The following is a 22,184-nucleotide window of genomic DNA, read 5'->3' as shown; positions in this document are numbered from 1 at the left end:
AACAACTCTGTCCTTTTACAGATAAGACAGAGGTGTAAATACGTGAATTGAGGTGAGCAGAGCCAGGCCTGGAGGCCAGTGTCTCCTGACCTTCTTCCCCGGTACCACCCTCAGGGCGGGAGCTCCCCCCACCCCGCCCCCGCTGTAGCCGGCAACTGCTCTTCAGAGACTCAGCCTGATTTTCACACACGCAGTGGGGAAAGGATGTGCCCTGTCATACTGTCTAGTATTAGAGGAATTCTGAGAAGAGGACAATCACCCAGGGGTAGGCCTGGGGACAGGGCGGTTACAAAGGCTGAGTCAGAGGGTGTCAGCAGATGGTGGGGGTTCAGAGCTCACACTTTACAAACTGGGTTGGAACCCTGGCTCTCCCCCTTACTGGTTGTGAAACCTCAGGCAAATCATTTTACTCTCTGTGCTTCATTTGCAAAATCTACTTCAAAGGGCTATTATGACGGCTACATGAAGGAATATATGTAAAGTGGTTCGAATGGTACCTGGCAGACAGTTAATACTGGATATGTGCTGGCTCTTACTTTTCTTATTTTTACGAGAGATTTGAACTTATGGAGAGAGGGGATTGGGATATATGAAAATCACAAATTATACCCATGATCTTAACTATAAAAGCTCTAACTATATATTCATCTGTGGCATAGAAAAAAAATACACTAAAATGTTTGAGTAGTGGCTTTGTTATTTTCTTATCTACCTTTTTATATATTTGCCAGATTTTCTAGAATGATCATGTATTATTTTATAATAACATTTTGAATTATTAAATTTAAGTCTCAGATTATAAAGCAGGATCCATTTTTACTTGAGGAAAACGATCATTTCTGCCATTTGATTTACTTTAGTTTTGCCCAATAGAATGAGACATTCACACTGCACAGTTAATAGTTAGATGTCTATTAGGAGAGCTCAGGGGGTATAGTAACATATTCAGAGAGGAAAAGTTAATTATACAGAGACAAAGATTCACTTATCAGCACAAAATTCCTCCCTTAAATAAAGTTGCTGAGCTAGACATTCAGGCAGAAACCATTGGGATTTGATCATTCCTTTCCTTCCTCCTGTGAGTCTATATTTTTGTCTTCTTTGTGAGTCCCAAGGTAAACACAAACACCAGGAAATGGTTTAATTCATGTAACTAAACTGTAAATCCTTCACATTTAATTTACTGTCTCCTTAAGCAACTATTTGCAACAAAGGACACTGGCATAAAAAGTTTGGGCAGGAAATAGTAAACATCAGTGTAGTCATATCTAGGCTAATGAATTCCCATCCCAAATGAAAACAGAAGAGGTGAACTCCATGTTGCCTTTCAATGTATCCTTTCCCTTTGTCACTTTGGATCCCCCCAACACTTGAATTTGACTACAACTATTGGCCTTGACAAGCCAATACCAATATCAGCCCTGGGCCCACTGCACTTCTGTTCAGAACTTCAGGGAATTGTGTCCATCCCAACACAATTCAAGGTCCATCATTTGTATCAAGTCAGCAGTTGGTTAAAATCCACTGTGTTTGCAAATGAGCTTATGACTGTGGGTACACACACACACACACACACACACACACACACACACACACACTATGCTCTGGGCTTATTAATAGTATACTTCCTCTACAATTTGCTTCAAGGAAGAGCTAAGAATGAACTTGCCTGACATATTATAATACAAACATTTTTTGTTTTGTAGGACCATAGATACAGAAGAGGTCACGGTTCCATTAATATCACCAGTAAAACCACTTACTACTCCCATAGGACACATTTGTCTTTGTCACAAAATTAAAAATGACTTCTGAACCCAGCCAGCGCTGCAGAGTGGTTTCCTGAGACCAAATTGGCTGGTTGTTGAGCGAGGAAGAGCTGCTCCCAAGATTGTCGGCACACTCACAGCGCAGACACACTGTCACCAGGGCCTCGTGCCAACACCCAACTAGGCAGAGGTCACGCCACCCTCCCCTCTCTGAACTCCTAGAGCTCAGAGCAGTGACAGGAAACTGGCCCAGAATGTGAGGTGCTCTCCTCCAATGGCAGGATCAGGGCTGTCCTCCTCCAGGACAACAAGTGGGCTCAGACTCAGGGAAAGATCAAACAGGGACCCTTGCTCTGAGTGGTATTACATCTGTTTTTTTAAATGTGTTTTTTCCTTTTGAAATCTGTACTCACTCTGGCACAGTAAGCCCCACAGACACAGGGGTCCCAGCATGCCATCCTCATTCCATGCCATTTCCCACCAGCATCACTTGGGGGTTCTTCCACTGCATTTGGGGCAAGTGAACGACCCAAAGAATTCGGGGAAGCTCTTCTGACTTGAGGAGGAGTTCAAGAGTAAGCATGTTTTTCCTAAAACCTTCGTCGTCCTCTGATTTTAATAAAATTTTTCCTGATTTCCTTTTCAATCTCAGTTTCTTACCTCTAAGTTCTGGTCATGAGGACTCCTCGTTATTTTAGAGGAGGATGTGATTTTAATTTATTGAGGATGAAGTGAAGAGGATGAACCAATCCCATGAAAGGGTTCTAATCTAGACCCAAGAGTTTTCACGTCACACAGGTTTTCGTGTTGGGGACCATACTTAGTGCTCAAGGCAAGTTGGTTGATTGGTAAAATATTTCATTTGAAAGATGGGGGGGGAGAGGTAATTTCTTCACTCATTTACAGTGCCCATCAAAGTCTATGAAAATTCAAAGCAGAGCTTTGGAGCAACCATAAGAAAGCTGAAGTGGCTATACTAATATTAGATAAAATAGACTCTAAAACAAGAAATGTTACTAGAGATAAAGAGGGACATTTTATAATAAGAATAGGGCCAATCCATCAGGAAAATATAATTATAAACATCTGCAACTAACAACAGAGTAACAAAATACATGAGGCAAAAACTGACAGAAATGACAGAAATAGACCATTCAAAAATCATGGATGAAGATCTCAATATCCCAACTTCAACAGAACAACTAGACAGAAAATCAAAAAGGAAATAGAGGGCTTGAACAACACTAATAACCAGAGAGGCCCAAGAGACACCTATAAGAGACCCCAGCCATCATAGCTGGCTATATATTCTTCTCAAGTGTACGTGGAGCGTTCTCTAGGATAAACTGTATGCTAGGCCATGAAACAAACATCAACAAATTTAAAAGGACAGAAATAATACAAAGAGTATTCTTTGACTATTAGAATGAAAACCGAAATCAGTAACAGCAAGAAACTTGGGAAGCCCACATATTAAACAACACCCTCCTAACTAGTGAATGAAACAAAGAAGAAATCAAAAGGGAAATGAGAAAATAGATGAATGAAAATGAAGATGTCATATTCCAAAACTTACGGGATGGAGCTAACATTTATAGCTGTCTGGAGGGAAATTTATAGCTGTATGCCTCCACTGAGAAAGGAGAGAGACCTCAAGTCAATAACCCACTCTTCCACCTTAGAACTCTAGGGAAAGAGCAGCAAGCTAAACATAGAGGAAGCAGAAGGGAGGAAAGAATAAAGATTAGAGTAGAAATGGACGAAGTAGAGAACAGAAAAACAATAGAGAAAAATCTGTGAAACCAAGAGCTAGATCTTTGAAAAGATGAACAAATTGGATGGGGCTCCTGGGTGGCTCAGTCGGTTAAGCGTCTGCCTTCAGCTCAGGTCATGATCCTGGGGTCCTGGGATCGAGCCCTGCATCCAGCTCCCTGCTCAGCGAGGAGTCTGCTTCTCCTTCTCCCCCTCCCCCCCCCCCCCCCCCCCCCCCTTCCCCCCCCCCCCCCCCCCCGCTCGTGCTCGCTTACTCTCTCTTTCGTGTTCTCTCTCTCAAATAAATAAATAAAATCTTAAAAAAAAAAAGATTAACAAATTGGAAAACATTTTAAGCAGACAGGCCAAGACAAGACAAGAAAAAAAGAGAGAAGACAAATTAATAAATCAGAAAGGAAACAGGAGACGTTACTACCAGCATTACTAAAATAAAAAGCATTATAAAGGAATATTGTTAATTGTGTGCCAATAAGTTAGATAACCTGAAATGGACAGGTTCCTAGAAAGACATATACTACTAAAACTAACCCAGCAAGAAACAGACAACCCAAATAGACCTATAATAAGTAAAGAGATTGAATTAGTAACCAAAACACTACCCACAAAGAAAAGCCCAGGCCCCAGATGGCAAGTGAATTCTATCAAACATTTAACAACTAATACCAATTCTTCAAAAACTGTTCTAAAACAGAAGGGAAAACTTCCCAATTCATTCTGAGGGCAGTCTGATACCAAAACCAAAGACATCACAAGGAAACCACAGATCAGTATCTTTTGTGAACGTGGATACAAAAAAGCTCAACAAGACACTAGCAAACTGAATACATATAAAAAGAATGATACACCATGACTGAGTGGGATTTGTTCCAGGAATGCAAGATTGGTTTAACATCCAAAAATCAATGTCATTAATATACCATATCAATAGAATAAAAATCAAAAGGCATACGATCATTTCAATAGATGCAGTAAAAGCATTTGACAGAATCCAAACCCCTTTCATGATAAAAACACTCAACAAACCAGTAATAGAAGGGAACTTCTTCAACCTGTTAAGGAAATCTACAAAAAAAAAAAAAAAAAACAAAAAAACAAAAAAAAAGAAACCCTAACAGCTAATGTCATACTAATGACAAAATACTGGATGCCTTCTCTTTAAGATTAGGAACAAGACAAGGTCGTCCACTCTCACTACTTCTATTCAACATTATACTAGAGGCTCCAGGGCTATTGTGAACAATGCAATAAACATTCTAGCCAGCACAACTGAGCAAGAAAAAGAAATAAGAGGTAAGATTTTCTCTATTTTCAGATGACATAATCTTGTATATAGAAAATCCTAAGGAATTCACCAAAAAAAAAAAAAACCCTATTAGAACTAGCAAATAAGTTCAACAAGATTGCAGAATCCAAGAACAATATACAAAAGTGAATTATATTTCTATATACTCACAATGAGCAATCTGAAAATGAAATTAAGAAAACAATTCCATTTATAACAGCCATCAAAAAGAAAAAGGTACTTAGGAATATATTTAACACAAGAAGTGTAAAACTACACTTCTCAGTTTCAAGTTACCACAAAAACTACAAGCAACAGTGATTAAGACAGTGTGGTACTAGCATAAGGACAGACACATAGATCAATGGAGTAGAACTAAGAATCCAGAAATAAACCCATGAGTCTATGGTCAGTTGATTTTTGACAAAGATGCCAAGATCATTCGATGGGGAAAGAATAGGCTTTTCGACAAATGGTGCTGGAGTAAATTCACATACAAAAGAATCAAGCTGGACCTTTCTATCACACCATACACAAATACTAACTCAAAAGGGATCAAAGACCTAAATGTAAGAATTAAAATTATGAAACTCTCAAAAGAAGCCCTTGAGGTAAATCTTCATGATCTCAGATTTGGCACTGGATTCTTACTATGATACAAGTAACAAAAGAAAAAAAATAGATCCACTGGAATTCATCAAAATTTAAAACTTTTGTGCTTCAGGGCGCCTGGGTGGCTCAGATGGTTAAGCGTCTGCCTTCAGCTCAGGTCATGATCCCAGGGTCCTGGGATGGAGTCCCGCATCGGGCTCCCTGCTAGGCGGGGAGCCTGCTTCTCCCTCTGCCTCTGCCTCTCTCTCTCTCTTTCTCTCTGACTTTCATGAATAAATAAATAAAACATTTAAAAAAAAAATTTTAAACTTTTGTGCTTCAAAGAATGCTATCAAAGAAAGTGAGAAGAACCCACAGAATGAGAGAAAATATTTGCAAATTATATATCTGATAAGGGACTTGTATCTAGAATATCTAGTATATATTTATACAAATCCAGAATACATTAAAATCTAGACATATATATATCTGTAACATGTCACTACACTCTATATTTAGATGATATTAAATATTTAAATATATAATTAGATAAAATATATTAATATATAATATTAATAAAAAATTGAGGAACTCTTACAACTCATAATAAAGACAAATAGCCCGATTAAAAACTGGAAAAATGCTCTGAATAGACCTTTCTCCAAAGAAGATACACAAATGGCCAATAAGCGCACAACTAGATGCTCAACATCATGAGTCATCAGGGAAATACAAATCCACACTACAACGAGATATTGCTTCACATCCAATTGGATGGCTATAATAATAAATAAAATTTACTGTTGATAGGAATGTAAAATGGTGCAACCACTTCGGAAAACAGTCTGGCATTTCTTCAAATGGTTAAATATTGAGTTACCATAGGACCCAGCAAATTCTTCCACTAGGTATCTACCCAAGAAAAGGAAAACTTACGTCCACACAAAAACTTGTATATGAATGTCATAGCCAAAACGTGGGAACAACTCAAATGTCCATCTACTGATAAGTGGGTAGCTAAAATGTGGTAGATCCATACAGTGGAATTTCATCCAGCAACAAAAAGAGATAATGTTCATACGTGGTACAACACAACATGGATAAACCTTAAAACATGCTGAGTGAAAAAAGCCATCAATATACTTATATATTTAATAATCAAATACCACATATTTGATTCTATTTCTATTAAGTATCCGGAATAGGCAAATCTATAGGGACAGAAAATATATTAGTGGTGGCTTCAGGCTGGGAGCTAAGGATGGAGAAAGGGTGATAGCTCAAGTGTGCAGGGGTTCTTTTTGAGATAATGAAATGTTCTAAAACTGATGGTGCTGATGGCTGCATGTATCTGTCAATATGCTGAAAACTATTAAATGGTACACTTTTAAATGGGTGAATTGTTGTATCTCAAAAGCGTACTTTGAAAACACCAGAACTGGGGGCTCTTTCTTAAAAATAGTGACGCACTGTTTTTTGAGCTGGAATAGTTCCTGGAGATCATCCAGTGCAAACTCTTCACGTGATGGGTCCTTGCAACCTTTTTCTCCCACTCCCCTTTGCATCCGGGTGGGCTACTGATGAAAAATGCAATTTTCCCCTGTGACAAAGTCATCCTGACTGCAAATATGTCCTTCCGTTCCTCCCAGCAGCCCCTGCTCAGCGGGGAGCACAGTGAAACGTCTCTGCCTTCATTTAAAGAAGTCACTTGACCAACATGTCTGAGGATGATAGGCCACACAGAGTATTCAATTAGGTATTTCCTAGCAAGTTATCCTGATTTTCCAAATGAAGATCATAAAACCTCAGTGGTAGTTTACCACCAACCCTAAAGAAACAATCACAGTTACCAAGAGTGGTGGCTCAGTATTTGGAGTCAAAAGTGAGAAAAATCCCGGGGTGGCTGACCTGAGAATATCAGCTTCCAGCTTCTGTCATCTAGACAGATACTGTGCAGAAATATCTCTGTTCAAGCAAGACAAATAGAGAAAGGTCATCATGTCTCAGACTCAAGATGCCATCCCAAAATTGAAAAATTTTTAAATGTCTTATTTGTGTGGTACAAAATAAGAAATGCCTATTTTTGGAAAAGCTCTTTCCTGACTACCTTTCTTCAGAAGAGAAACATATAGCTTTGCCTTGTCTCGCTTTGAAGCCCCACTGGTCCAGTTACAACAGCTAATTGAATAGCAAGGGAGGAGGAAAGGACAAGAGTTAGAAAGGAGAGCAGAAAACACAGATGACGGTCCACGCTCATTCCTTCCTCCTGCATCTTTTATGAACTTGCTCCTTGAAACATGGGCAGCTCCTGGCAGATCAGGGTAATCAACCATCTCGGCCGCATGTCCAGCAAAGGCTGGGCACGTGGGAGACAGTCAGCTGATGTTTATGGAGAAGATACCAGGTGAAGCAAGAAAAAAGGTGAAATCAGAATGTATTAAACACCCCGCGCTGTGCATAAATCATAGTCCGTGAACTCAAGGTCCTTCTACTACAGTTCGGCTCTCTGCTCAGCGCACATACCTCCCCGACACAGAAATTTTCAGATTGACAGAGGAAAAAGTCTGAAATGTTGCCTTAGAAGAGGAACGTCATTTTTTTAAAAATTACAGCTAAGGTCTAAATAAGTTAGTTGAATATCTAAATAAGAGTGGAGTGCTGAGTAGATGGTAAGCTTGACTAGACTATAAGATCCAGGAAAGCAGAGAAGGTCTCAGGCATTCCGCGTGCCCTGGAACCTCGCTGACTGGGTGTTCACACAAAGCTGCTTAGCTGAATGACCTCGGTTAGCTCTTCATCTTGATCACCTGAAGCATCTCAAAAAGAAAAGAAAAAGAGAAAGACAGGAAGGAAGGTAAGGAGGAAGAGAGGAAGAGTGGAAAGGAAGGAGGGCTGGATGGATGGATGGAAAGACAAAAGGAAGGCAAGATGGAAGGAAGGAAGGAAAGACGGAAGGGAGGAAGGACAGACAGCAGGAAAGAAGGAAATGAAGGAGAAAGGAGAGGAAGAAGCAAGGAGCTCTGAAGGACTATTGTACTAACTTTCTTCTACTGCCAAGATTTTGGCCATGTCCCCAGTCCTATTATTTCCAGTTCTGCCTCTGAATCATGAAACTGTAAAACTGTTAAGAGCTTTTATGATATCCTAACACTGTCTCTCATCTTACAGAAGAGGAAACTGAGGCCCAGAGAGAAGGAGCACAGGAATAATATGAATGGTTGAGCCAAAACTGAATTCAGGTCTCCTGATGCTAGACCATTACTCTCTCCACCACACCGACATCTGGCCCTGACCCTCCTGCATGACTCGGGAGCAACACCACCTTCAAATATCCACCCCAACGGGAGAAATGGTGGCACAGACACGGGGGTAGCATGCGCCTTCCGACAGAACTTAGAAATCCGAAACACAGACCCGTAAGTAATTCTCACGACTGCAATCAAGCTTAGCTCTCTCTGCTATCAGTGCCGATGATCCCTTGGTGGTGTCTATGATAGCCCGCCCCCGACCGAGAACAGCCAAACCAGAGAGAGTCCTGTTTTATGGAGACTAGAGATGGAATTCCTTCCAAGGGTACAGTCGGCGAGTACAAGGGGCGTTTGGTCACCCTCCTCCCCAGCTGGGACTCGGGTTCTCCCAGGGAGCTGCTATCAGGCAAACGTTCCTTCCAGAGTCATGAGGAATCTGGAGCCAGGGTTCCATTCAGGTCCTGCACTGACAACTTGTGCCACCATGGGCCCCCCTGGGGCTCACTGTCCTCATCCAGAAAGGGTGGCAAGCGCTTTTCCTATTCCCAAACTTACGATTTGTCATTCATTCACTTGGAATGTTCACACTGGGCATGGCACGCGGACATCCCTCTGGGGGCCGGGCAAGGAAGGCAAATGAGGGGAGTTACAGGATGAGAGACGGTGAGAAAGCTGACCTTTGAGAGTGTGGGGGCCAGGTCTGCAAGAGGCAATCCTTGCTTGTGGCAGCCAGTTGTTGCCAAGTGGAATAGGGGCCAATATGGCTAATTTCCAGTTTTTAAAGATAAGTAGGGAATCAGGTTTTTAGGCGAACTCCTCCAATTATTAAATACTGGCAGCCAAAAGCACTCTGCCTGCCAATCAAAACGTATGTCCGCTGAATCTGGCCCACACACTTGCAGTTTACAATCCTGCACCATGCTCCACCTTCCCCCACTCTGTTTCATATGGCACACAAAGCTCCCAGGCGGCTGGGGCAGAAGCCCCGGGAAAGCCACGCTGGAAAGAGCGGGGGCTTTGGAGTCACCCAGATCTGGGTCCAAAGCTTGACTTGGTAACTTACAGAGTATGCAACCCTGAGCACAGTATCAAATTTCGCCAATTTTTCTGTAAAAGGAGACTTACAATGGAATGTATTCCATTGCATTGTTAGCTTGGAATGAGATGATATGTGCAATGAATCTGAGCCAGGTATCAATAAATGATAGTGACACATACCAAGTCCTCAATGAATCCCAACAGGGGGACAGCCCTGTTGCGTCATCTCATCCAGACCCACCAAGTGAGCACCTGTCCTGTGTTGGAATACCTAGACACATGGGGAATTCACCAGGTCCCAAGACAGTTCATTTTGGATAGCTTTAAGACATTAGAAAGTTTCATTCTGTCAAACTGAAATGCCTGTCTTGACTTCTTTCATTCTTAGATGGCACTTCTGCCACCTAGGTTCAGAAAGACAAGGAAGCTTAGTCTCTTCTTCATATAAGAAAACTTTGAAAGAGACTATTCTACAGTGTCTCCTTTTTTCCCACCCAATTCTTTACTTCTTTAAACATTTCAGTTCCTTTCTTTGGTTGTTCCTTGCCAATGGGGATAATAAAGTCATCGAATTATTTGATGCTCACAACCCTATGAGGCAGGTGCCCATTTTACAGATGGTGAAAATAAAGTTTAGAGGGGCTGAGCAATTTGCTTGGAATTCCTGTTTTCATTGTCCATCTTGAAGTGTAAATGAAATGGTTAGACACGCACCACCTTTATTCTGAATGCGACATATTTATTAATGCGGTCCAAGATTGGATTCTTTGCCTTGGCCAAGGTGGAGTCTCTGTCAGTCTCACTCAGTCACAGCCTCCCCTGGACGGTCCCAGGGCAGTTAGTGGGTTTTGAAAGCCAAATGTAGTCCTTTACACTTATTCCTGTCAAATCTCATTCTGTTAATCCCAGTTCACTGTTTAAGTCAGTTGGAAATTTTTGGGATCGTGATTCTGCCACAGGATAGATGAGTTTTGCCCCCGGATTTTGCTCATTTGCTCAGCATGCCCTCAATTTCCTCAGCAAAGTCCAGGAGATGAGGTGAGGCTAATGTAACTGAAAAAATCCCATCTTTCCTTCCTTCCTTCCTTTCTTTCTTTTTCCTTCCTTCCCTCCTTCCTTCCTTCCTTCCTTCCATTCATCTAGCAAACACTCTTGAGCACCTCCTACGTATGAGACCCTGTGCCAAGTGCTGGAGCTAGAACAGTCAGTCCTGGTCCTCCCAGAGCCTGGGAGAGGTGAGTTCTATGTGAAAGGGGGAGGGCAGCAGAAGAAGCACCAAACCTAGTTTGGGGGAGCCTGGGGAGGTACCCCGAAGGGGTGGTGTTTAACTTGAGACCTGAAAAGTAAGAGTAAGCTGACGAAGAAGAGCTGGAGGGAGGTGTGGGGACGGGGAGAGTGTCCCAGGCAGAGCGTCCCTGGTCTATGTTCCTCTTACTGCTCTTTCCCATAGTGCTTTGCAATTGGCTCATTGTAACAGATTTCATTTGCTCGAACAACTGCAGGCCCCTTGAGAGTTAAGGTTGTCATCTCTATAATTTCTAGTCTGCCCAGCATGGTGCCCTTCACAAAAGTAATTATTACTGATTGATCCTTCTAAGCACAGGCACAGCGTTATGTCGATCATCTCATTCAATCTCCTGACAAGCCCGAGAAGTAGTCCTCTTCTCATTTTATAGGTGAGGAAGCCAAGGCTCAGCAGTTGATCACATTAACAGCAGCAGTAGCCGTCAGAGCAAACGCTCACGCAGCTATGAACTCCTGAACGTTAGAGGTGGCGAAGGACAAGAACTTTGTTGCCCTCTCTACCGTGTACTCGGTTATAGGACTCCTTATGTGAACAAGTTACTTAACCTTTCCGTGAAATGGAGATGAAATGGCAGCACTATTCAGAGCCCTGTGGGGAAATGAAAACTGTTCTCTTATGCAAAGTGCTTCCTGTGGTGTCCAGCAGAGTGAGACCTCAGTGTTAACCATTATTCTTACTAAGGAATTTGTACAAAATCAAAGACCTAGCATGTATCAGAACAGGGATTTAAACCTAATCTGAGCCAGAGCATGTGGTTTCAACTCACAAGAGCCCACTGGTTGACATTTGATGAGGGAAGGCAGGGTGTTTATGGTTTTAGTAAGTCACCCATTTTGAGAAGCGCAATCTGTGGGCCAAGACAATGCCAAGGTAACCCAGCAAAATGCATCAGATGACAAAACAATGAATATTTTAAATAGTAAAGGAAAACGTAAGCATATCAGAACTGCAAGAACCATAAAGATCAAAACGGATCTCCTCTGGGTCTCCAGATAGGGCAGGCGTTTCATTATCATTGCTAAAGAAAGTTACAGAATGTCAGAAACTTAAAGCCTTTTCAGCTTAAGGGGATTTCTCCTGAAAAAGTCCCTTGCTCGTTCTTTTTAAAAGATCACTTAGAGGAGATTTTTAAAAATCCTTAAAGCCATAAAGTTTTGATGTATTGTTCTTCACCCTTCTTGATTGTAGAAGGAAAATGAGAAGGTATGGTCAATTTTATTGCCTTTGGACTTCACTGCCATCTTGAGATTTCATTGATTGTACCTCAATCATTAACTTCTCAAAGTCTTAGATTGTGTCCAAATGGCTCATTCAAGACTATGTTCATTCTGATTATTTTTTTAGTATTTATGTACTCAATGTCTTGTGATATACAATTGTATAGCAAAACTTAGCTAGCTGGCCAAAATTTTCTGGTAAGGAGCCTAGGGAGTGTTAGAAAACACTCTTTTTCTGAGGGAAGGGCCGGAACATTTGGCAGGTACCATCAAGGGCTAAGGTTGAATTCCCAGGAATATGTTAGGTGAACACAAGGTCTGGGGCAGGGACCAGGGAAAGAAGATGCAATGCTCCCGATTGTCAACAAATCTACACAGGAGGGGCTTCCCCATCCCAATCACACGTAAGTGTTTTCTATGGCCAAAGACCCTTGGTCTAAAGACAAAATGCTTCTAGAAAGGAAATATGAAATGGCAGGGCTTGAAGATACCAAGAAGTTCTTCTATCAAATTTTCACAGAGTTGGAAAGGAGAATGGATAAGAGTTAAGTTACTCTTCTCTAAACTCTCGCCATGTGGTCCTAATCAGCTGTCCCCAGTGACGGAGAGAATGGATAATCTCCTTCATGCTTGTGCCCTAGAGGGAGTACAGAGCTGGGAGGCAGAGGGGTCCATTTCCCAAGGAAAAATCTGCCATTCCAATCAACAGCGTCATCAAGTGTATATTTTAAATCCTAGAAATATTTCTTTCCCCTTTTATACAACTTCATCAAAATGAGGAAGAAAAAAAAAAAAAAAAAAAAACACCAACCCAGCAAAACCTGACCTTGCACTAAAATTTCTGATGACGCTGTATGCAGAGACAGGTCACAGTGTTCCTAGGAATTCCTTATAGAAGATCATTTGTAGTAGAATTCTGGAAATGCAAATCAGCCTCAGACCACTGCTGTTTTAGGAAGCCCACCTGGGTTTCCAAAGTCTGAGAGTCCAAGCTCTGTTCACCTCAATGTGTTCATCTGTCTGCTGAGCAAATACAACAGGAAACGACGCAAGAGGAATAAGAAACATGATCCATCAGCTGACCTGGCTGCATTTGTTGCTTCCTGGTGCTTCGAGGTGACTTATAAGTTTTCTTTGCAACAACTGTGTGCTCGAGACACTTCTAGGACAGGAATCTCAGACCACCCCCAAGACCAAAACTTTGGAAAGCCATTCTTACTGAAAGATGCCAGGTTAGAATAAACTCAAGTTTCAGAAAATAAGGGGTAGGAGCCACAGGTGAGGGATAGAGATGAAATGAGTAAGGAGGCATGGGGAACTGAAGATGACTCCAGACATTAATCTAGCAATAACAGATAATGTCACAGATTTGCCAAGAAATCCGGACCTAAAGAATTCAGCCAACTAGTGTGGCTACAAACAGGTTTTGTTTTTGTCTTTTTAAATTGGTTTCTAATTTTCTTTCTTCCTACAAAATGTAAACCATTTAAGCATCTTTTCCCTTGGAGGAGAATTTTGATAAATAGAAACAATATTTTCTCCTCAAAAGTTTCACGAAACTACGAGGGGTATTGCACTGAAATGTTTTTGGAAGCTCTGAAAGTCCGTTCAGCCTTGCATTGCCCTCCCCGCCCATCACGGCTCTGACCTGCACCATGCGGTGCATCTGACCAGGCAACCAGCTGATGCAATCCAAAGCATGAAGACCCCCCCCTTCAGGTTAGGCTGGAGGGCTGGCATCCTTTGTTCATGCCACCTTACAAATGCTGTCATCACTACAGCGTAAGAGATGGAAGCCACGAGGCTTAAGTAAACCTGCAGATCGCTGCTGTTTTCACTGATGTCCCTGATTGTTATAATGGCTCTGCTGGTTGAACTTGCCATACGAGAATGACAAATGAGGCAACAAACACCAGCTGCTCAGACATCACCCAGCTAAGCTATGTCGACTGAGCATCTCGCGTGGGCCCCACCGCCGCATGAGACCGGGGAAGGAACCTGATGGGGGGCAGTGTTGGGACAGAATGTGCCTGCTTCACGGAACACTGGCACGGGGCCTTCAGTAAGTACTGTTGGAGGAGTCCTCGTCACTCCTTAGAAAGACCCACCTGTGAACAGCAGTTATTCTCTATAAATGTTAAGCCTGTGCATTTAAAAATGCTCACAAATCTATTTATATAAACTAGGGGTGCCTGGGTGGCTCAGTGGGTTAAGTGTCTGCCTTAGGCTCAGGTCATGATCCCAGGGTCCTGGAATCGAGTCCCACATCAGGCTCCCTGCTCAGCGGGGAGCCTGCTTCTCCCTCCGCCTGCCGCTCCCCCTGCTTGTGCTTGCTGACAAATAAATAAATAAAGATCTTAAAAAAAAACAAAAACAACCCACCATAGTGCTTCTGTAACTGGTGCTGTTTTCCTAAATAAAAAGTACAGATAGGACCTATCTTGTCTCAACCAGGTTAACACTTTTGTAAGTTCACTTATTTAAACTTTGATAAGTTTGAAACTTTTAACTTATTTATTCTGACTTCCACAATAAGACATACATTTTACATCAGATTCTTTAAACTTTTGTTTTCATTTTACACACATACACATTCGTGTGTTTTACATATATGTGGGTATGTGTGTGTGCTATGTTTAAGATGGAAACACAAGTTTTATTTAAAAATGTTTCCCCAGGGACGCCTGGGTGGCTCAGGCGGGTAAGCGTGTGCCTTCGGCTCAGGTCATGATTCCAGGGTCCTGGGATCGAGTTCCGTATCAGGCTTCTTGCTCAGCAGGGAGCACACTTCTTCCTCTGTCTGCTGCTCCCCCTGCTTGTGCGCTTTCCACCCCCCCGCTCTCTGACAAACAAAAAAATCTTAAAAAAAAAAAATGTTTCCCCACACAATACCTACCCTTGCAATATACTTGGATATTTTCCATTCTAGTCTCCTTTTTTTCCCCTAAGATTTGTTTATTTATTTATTTGACAGAGAGAGAGACATAGCAAGAGAGGGAACACAAGAAGGGAGAGTGGGAGAGGGAGAAGCAGGCTTCCCGCTGAGCAGGGAGCCCGATGCGGGGCTCGATCCCAGGACCCCGGGATCATGACCTGAGCCGAAGGCAGACACTTAACAACTGAGCCACCCAGGCGCCCCTGCTTTTTTTTTTTTTTAATGCTGATTACAACCCATTAATTTGATTCCACAGACCATTACCATGTTGGAATGGACATTTTTTAAAGCCCTGGTCAACTTTCAAAGAGAGCTATGTCTCTCTCCCATATCGCATGAGCTAGAACGCAGCACTGGAACAGCGTGCATGCAGATGTCCCCAGATAGGCTCTGTTCCCCACAAGCAACAACACAAAGCTCTCTGGGATCAGGATTTGTGGCTCTAAGGTCCACTGCCCAGAAAAACACTCTGCCATCATCTTAACCGATCATTCCTCAAAAAAAAAAAAAAAAAAAAAAGATACTGAATTTGGAATTTAAAAGTTTTAATAACTATCAAATCTATATTCTCAAAGATTAAAACAACAATTAGTTTAATAGTCTGAAGTCAATAGCTGGAACTTCAGTGGAGTGGAAATAGCTAGGGATCTGACCTGGATTCCCCATCCTGGCTTGTCATTTTCTTAATTCTGGATTCTGAAGGTCACTGAAGCTGTTCTCTTGTATATAAAATGGAAGAAATAATACCAACATAGTTTATCTCAGAGATAACTATGTAAAAGCTCTTTAGCAAAATCTGTACAAATCAGTACACTGGACCCTTCTCAGAAGGTCTGTGCCATTAGTAGTTTTACTTGCTGGAGATCCCATAGCCAGGGAGAGCTTTCTCTCATTTATGTGAAGGCATGATGATTATTCTCTCCCAGAATACCTGGAAAACACTTTTTTTTTAAAGTAATCTCTATGCTCAACGTGTGGTTTGAACTCATGACCCCAAGATCAAGAGTCACATGCTCTACCATCTGAGCCAGGCCCTCCGTCTCTCCCAGAATATCTGAGTCAATAGAACCTCTACTACTTTTTAGTGATGTACCTAATGGGTCTGATAATTTTTTTTTTTTTACCTAAAATTAAGCTGCTATGCACATCTCATCAGTTTGACACAAATGAGAGAACCAATGGAGGAAAAATCTGTCAGGAAAGTGCTCCAACTCATTTGCTTTCATAGACTCAGAGAGAAAAACAATCAGGTAAAGAAAAGCAGAATAAAAGAGATGAGTTTCTCTTACAGGGAAGAGGTAGAAGATACTCACCCAATGACAACACACACACACACATCCATTTTTTCCCTTTTCAATTATAATTTTTTTAAGAGAAGACATACTTTAAAGAGCCCTGAAAGGCTTGGTTGTGGAGAGAGGAGGAATTCAGGCTGACTTCACAGTGTGGGGAGCTCAGCATGCTAAGTTCAAGGTCTTCCTAACTAAACCGGAGATGCTGACAAAATATTACATACTTTGGAGATGCCATTAAAAACTCTTCTGCTCAGCTTTCTTACTTTATGACCACAACTCATATATTACAGTAATAATTTCAAAGAAATCCTCCAACTTTTAGGAAAGGCTGAGCTGGAGCCAATTTCTCATGTATACCAGAAGGTCAGAAAAGCCATGCAAAGGCATTCCCTCTCTGCAAAGGGGATGAACACCACCTAAGTAGCCCTTACATTACTATTCATCTAGAAATCTTTGTTTTGCAATTAGCAAAACATTAAGGAGTGCTTTACAATTTGTTTTTCTTTATGACCCAGAATTCTGTAGCTGTAATTATGGGGGGATTCCATTCATTATGCATAAGCAATTTTCTAAAATATATATAGTATTTTTTCAGCTACTGCCATTCAACAGCCATTTATCAAGACCAAGCCAAGGGTATACCAAGAGAGGAGGATGTAATTTAGGGAGACAAAGCTCTACTTGGCTATGGATACAAGCCGCCCAGGTGCCCCTCCAGAATTCTGAGGGGCTCTGACTCTTCTCCCTCACCCACCAGAACCCAACCACTCACCAAGGCCAACTAAATCCCTCCAACCCCCAAACTTCTCTCCTTCTCCACAGCTCTCAGAGGGACCTTGGACCACCAGTTCTCCTGCATCAATGCACACAGCGGCCCCATCCCTGGTCTTCCAGCCTCTGTCTTGCCCTCTCTGGATCTCCTCCCACCACCGAGAATCTGAAAGGAAAAATCTGACTACCTTACTCTGCTGCTAATACTTTTCCGGTCTCTCCCCACGGTCTCTCCCCACGTAGTCTCAACATGAAGGGGATCTTAGGTTCTTCACTTGTAAAATGAAGAGAGGAATGCTTCCCGGGGTTGTTGTGGGAATTAAATGGCATAATGTAAACAAAACCATTTGTTTAAACGAAACTTCTTACAAATGTAAGAAGTTATTACATTAAAGGAAATGGTAATTTACCAGACAATTCAGTAATTAAAGTGGTTAAATATAATTACTTGAACAATTAAATTGATGTAATGTATTATGTCAGAGGCTTGGTGGATTTATACAAAGTTGCAATGCCAAAGTGGTGACGTTGATGTCTCTGTACACCACATATCAGATGTTACATCCGAATCAGTGCTCAGGTGGGAAATGTGCCCATTACCCAGCAGGCAATCAACGATGTCTAGATGATAGTTTGGTTATAATTCACATGCTAGCTCTACACAGACAAAGCTACAGAGCCCTGATTCTTTTTCTTGGAACCCTATCAGACTACAAATCTATGTCTTTTTCGAAAGATTTATCTAACACTGTTTCTCAACTTCATGGGAAATCAAAGTGAAATGCCAATACATCCACAGATGCTTCTCAGGGCAGAAAGTCTCCAAACAGAACAATGAGCTCTAAAGTAAATATTCAACAGTAATAAATAAGTGATAACCAGTTAGTACCTAGTGTGTACCAGCTGTGTATCAGGAACTGCTTGGAGTTTTGTTAATCCTGAGATAATTCTGAGCCATCGGGGGACAAGTTTTGTGTCCCCAAATGAAATTAAACCTGCAATGTAGTAGGTATTCAATTAAAATGGAAGCATAAGACCAATTTTTTTTGGAGCCTGGGTGGCTCACTCGGTTAAGCCTCTGCCTTCGGCTCAGGTCATGATCCCAGGTTCCTGGGATCGAGCCCTGCGAAGGGCTCACTGCTCAGTGGGGAGCCTGCTTCTCCCTCTGTCTCTGTCTCTCTCTCTCTCTCTCTCTCTCTCTGTCTCTCATGAATAAATAAAATCTTAAAAAAAAAGACCAACTTTTTTCAAAGGAATTGATACAATAATGAAAATACGCATAAAATGTTACACTATTTGAGAAAATTATGGTCGCTTAATAAATTCTATTACAGCTACCTTGGACTTCAGGAAAGTTTGTTTTGAGATCGACATCACTACCAGCAAAGGACACAAAACTGGCATTACTATTCAGAGTCCAGTTTAATAGGCATGTAGGAGGTAAAGGTGAAAACAGCTGAATGATATTTTTTAGGAAAAAAAATAAAAGAGATGGTCTTTTTTTTTTTTTTTTTACTCATTTTAAGTATTTGATTTGCAAGTCAGACTCTGATAAACCCACAGGAGAAAGTTTTATGAGAATTTTAGTATGAATGTTTCCCCTTTTCCCCTGGAGAGATGGGAATAAAAGCATTTTCTTTCCTCTGCCAGTGCCAGAAGGAACATAAGATACTATGTGAAACTAGAAAAAGAGAACAGATGGCTATGTGACTTTTTTCCCCACTATCAAACTTTGTGTCTGCTTTCTCCCTGAGCTGGAAAAGTACCCCTCTGGAAGTCTCTGTCTCTGCTCTGCACCTTTTCCAACATGCCCCATTTCCTGCCTGTTCCCCTCTCTTCCCTCCTGTGGACGCAGGCTGACTTCCCCAAGCCAAGATCCCAGGCCTACCTCCCCCTCTGACTTTGAAGTATATTGGCTACATTCCTATGATGGCAAACTGCTAGTAAGTTGTTATCTACCCCCCTGGAAAAGTGCAAAATGTAGAAACAGGAGTTTGGAAGAACAGAATGCAGAAAAGTGGCTCAGTCTACATCAGGCTGATAAAAGCTAAAAAGATGTTTCTGGCAGTATCGTACAGCTGCTTTACGGTCTCCTAAAACAGGAGCTCTGAGTCTGGATTATTATATGATATGTTTGGGTGAAACACTGTCTCATTGCCCTACTTCAAAAATTAAAAAAAGAATCCTGCCAAAACGTAATTCTGTTGTTTTGCCTCCCATGCAAAGACTCACCAGGAAGTAGATCCACCATATTGTATATTTAGGTTACTGACACCGGTGGTTGCTTGTTCTGTTTTGTTTTTTAACTTGATCTGTGCCTGAGGTGCCTGCTAATTTTGCTTTGCGTTCTCTAGAGCCTCGGGGGTTTTTTGTTGTTTTTTAAAATCCCATTCAATAAGTTTTGGAAATTGGCTGGAACTGATAAACAAGGAAGAACAAAGTAACAGGCCATTTTCCTTATTCTTTCTCGGGCATCCATTTCTACTGTCAACTGATATTTCTTTAAGGATTTTGCATTTCTTCCCTCCGAGTATCACTTCACATGTTCATTCTCCACGGAGTGAAAAACGGTACCGTAAAAATTGTAATTGAAAAATGATTCATTTTTACCCTTTCTATGATGTAATGATACGTGCCAGTTCTTATGTCATTATCCTTGCTTAATGAACATGAAGTAATACAACATTATTGGAACCAACTCTGTAACATTCAAGGGACATTAGCAACATTACATTTATAAATTTAGTAGAAAGAACAGTATCTTACAATTCTGACATATAAGTGAATGTGTTGTGCTAAAGGACAAAAAAAATCTTGTATTCTGTTTTGCTTTTCTAGATGACTAAGAAATAGAACTAAAATCTTGTCATTCATTTATTCATCCAGCTATGCTACATGCCAGCCACTATTCTAGGTGCTATGGATACAACTGTGAACCAAATAGGCAAGAAACTGTCCCTGCAGGGAACACACAATTAGCTATGCATCCTTGAAAATCATGGTGAAATTGACCCTCAAGAAATGCATTAAAAAGGCATTCCACCAGTTTCCAGGGCAGAAGCTCTTTCCTGGCCCACTTCCTTCATCGCTAGGAATGCCCACTTTCTAAGGGATCAGGGTGGATTTATAACCCACTGCAAAGCAATAATAAACAGAATGTAGAAAATGGAAATCCTACCATTAATAAATATATAGATTGTAGATTCTGTTTTCTTCTTCTTTGAAGCAGGTATAGATAGATATTTACAGCTATAGAAGCCAGTGTGGTTTGCCTGAGCCGTGTTCAAGGTCAAAGTACTGCAGAACTGTTTGCCATTCCTTCCACAGGCAGATTTAGTTATGCTCAGCCTTTTGCTTTCCTTTCTCACTGTTTCAGGCAAAGACCATGAATGGGCTGCTTCCCCTCTGCAATCACAGATAAGAAAACAAAACACAGTTAGGGCTAGGGCCAGGTCCTAAGCATCCATTTCATTAGGAAGCGCTATTCTGAGGGCCTTGAAATGCAGTCCTCCTCTTTACAGAGAAGCAACACATTTAGAAAGCTTTTAAACAACTTGGAAGAAAAATGCAAAGATGTTCGTTCAGGGCATCTCTTCCCTGTTTCCCTTCCAGTGAGTGAGTGAGTCTCTCCTTGTGAAGCTGGATACATGTGGCTTGCACTTGGCAGCTTTTAAGAGACCACATAGGTCCCCACCTTTGTTCTCTGAGAGGTGACCCTTCTATTCTGCCAGGGAATGATTTTGCCTTAGAAAAGTCAATCAGGTTATCCCCAAACCAACACAGCCACTTACCTACATTTGAGATACAGTGTCTGGCCTGCTTGCATGACGTGCTGGGTGCCTTTTAAACTCAGTTCAGGACCTTTTAATTTTGAACCTGAACTAGATCCTGGAAAACAAATTTTAGAAAAGAATTATTTGCAAATTGCCTTCTCATTTTTTTTAAAAAGTCGTATCTTTCCATGAAGGTAACTTTTAATCTTTAACTTACTTGCATCTGCAAAAAGGCATGTGTAGTATTAAATTCTCTTAATTCACAAATTTTTTCTAATCCAAGCCGCGTTCACAAATATTATATGTCCTATTTTACCAAATGACTTAAATAATATCCAAAAACCCATTGATTTAGAACATTAATAGATTCAAACATGTTTCTAAATGCAGCCATGTTAAGACTATAAAGTAACATTAAAAACTCTCAGGATTAAAGGTCAGTGTCATTCAAAACTGAACTTCTATCATGGTGGATCATCTGGTCCTGCAGGCCTAGCTGATCTTCTTTTCCAAATACAAAGTATAGAAACTTCCTGGGTTCTAGACATAGCTCAGTGATTAGGAAGGCCATGATATTTTGGGTGAGTCATTTCTCTTTCTGAACCAGTTTCCTCTTTAGGAAAACCAATTATAGACCAAAATCAGTTTTAGACGTCTTTTGGTTTGTCTTACGTAATCTCCAAGTTCCCTCTATAATGGAAGGAAAAAAAGGGAACTATTCACCCCTACGTGACATTTGACAAGCATACTTCCTGGGGAATGCTGTGAGATAGTGAGATAAGCCAAGCGAAAGTGCCTGGAAATCTACACATCTCTATTCAACACGATAATAATATCCACCCTAGGGACTCTGTGACACTAGCCAAGCCACCTGTCTCTCCAGAGCTCAGTTTTCTTATCTGTAAAATGAGAGACTGGGCTAGATGACCTTGGATCTCTCACTCCATTTCTGACATTTCCAGTCCCATGGTCCTGGGAGCCCCAGGTGCTCTAGAGGGTTATCCTCTCCTGAAGCAGCACTGGGCATGGACTCATCACAATAAATATCAAGGAGGACCTCTCCCGCCTCTTCCCTCCACCACCTCCTGCGGAGGCAGCTGCAGACGCCCGGGGAAAGCAGGCCGATCAGGGGCCCAGGATTAGCAGGGACAAGCAAGGAGGGGATGGATATTCTTAGAAGAAAAGT

The 22,184-nt window shown here is 41.5% G+C and overlaps 1 protein-coding gene across 3 annotated transcripts in view; it reads right to left on the bottom strand.

Annotated features, from left to right (window-relative positions):
• FLT1 (fms related receptor tyrosine kinase 1) overlaps nt 1–22,184 on the bottom strand; it is a 171,687-nt gene that overhangs the window by 124,356 nt on the left and 25,147 nt on the right. For all 3 annotated transcript variants that reach the window (XM_025875119.2, XM_073894741.1, XM_073894742.1), the window contains exons 2-3: nt 21,017–21,113; nt 20,404–20,630 (exon numbers count right to left, since the gene is read on the bottom strand). In XM_025875119.2, the coding sequence (XP_025730904.1) occupies nt 20,404–20,630; nt 21,017–21,113 (324 nt within the window). The remainder of the gene's footprint in view (nt 1–20,403; nt 20,631–21,016; nt 21,114–22,184) is intronic.

The sequence above is a fragment of the Callorhinus ursinus genome, unplaced genomic scaffold, assembly GCF_003265705.2.
Source record: "Callorhinus ursinus isolate GAN/ISIS: 27379988/994484 unplaced genomic scaffold, GSC_fseal_2.0 scaffold7, whole genome shotgun sequence".
Classification (NCBI taxonomy): Eukaryota; Metazoa; Chordata; class Mammalia; order Carnivora; family Otariidae; genus Callorhinus; species Callorhinus ursinus.
This window is presented reverse-complemented; position numbering and strand designations above follow the sequence as displayed.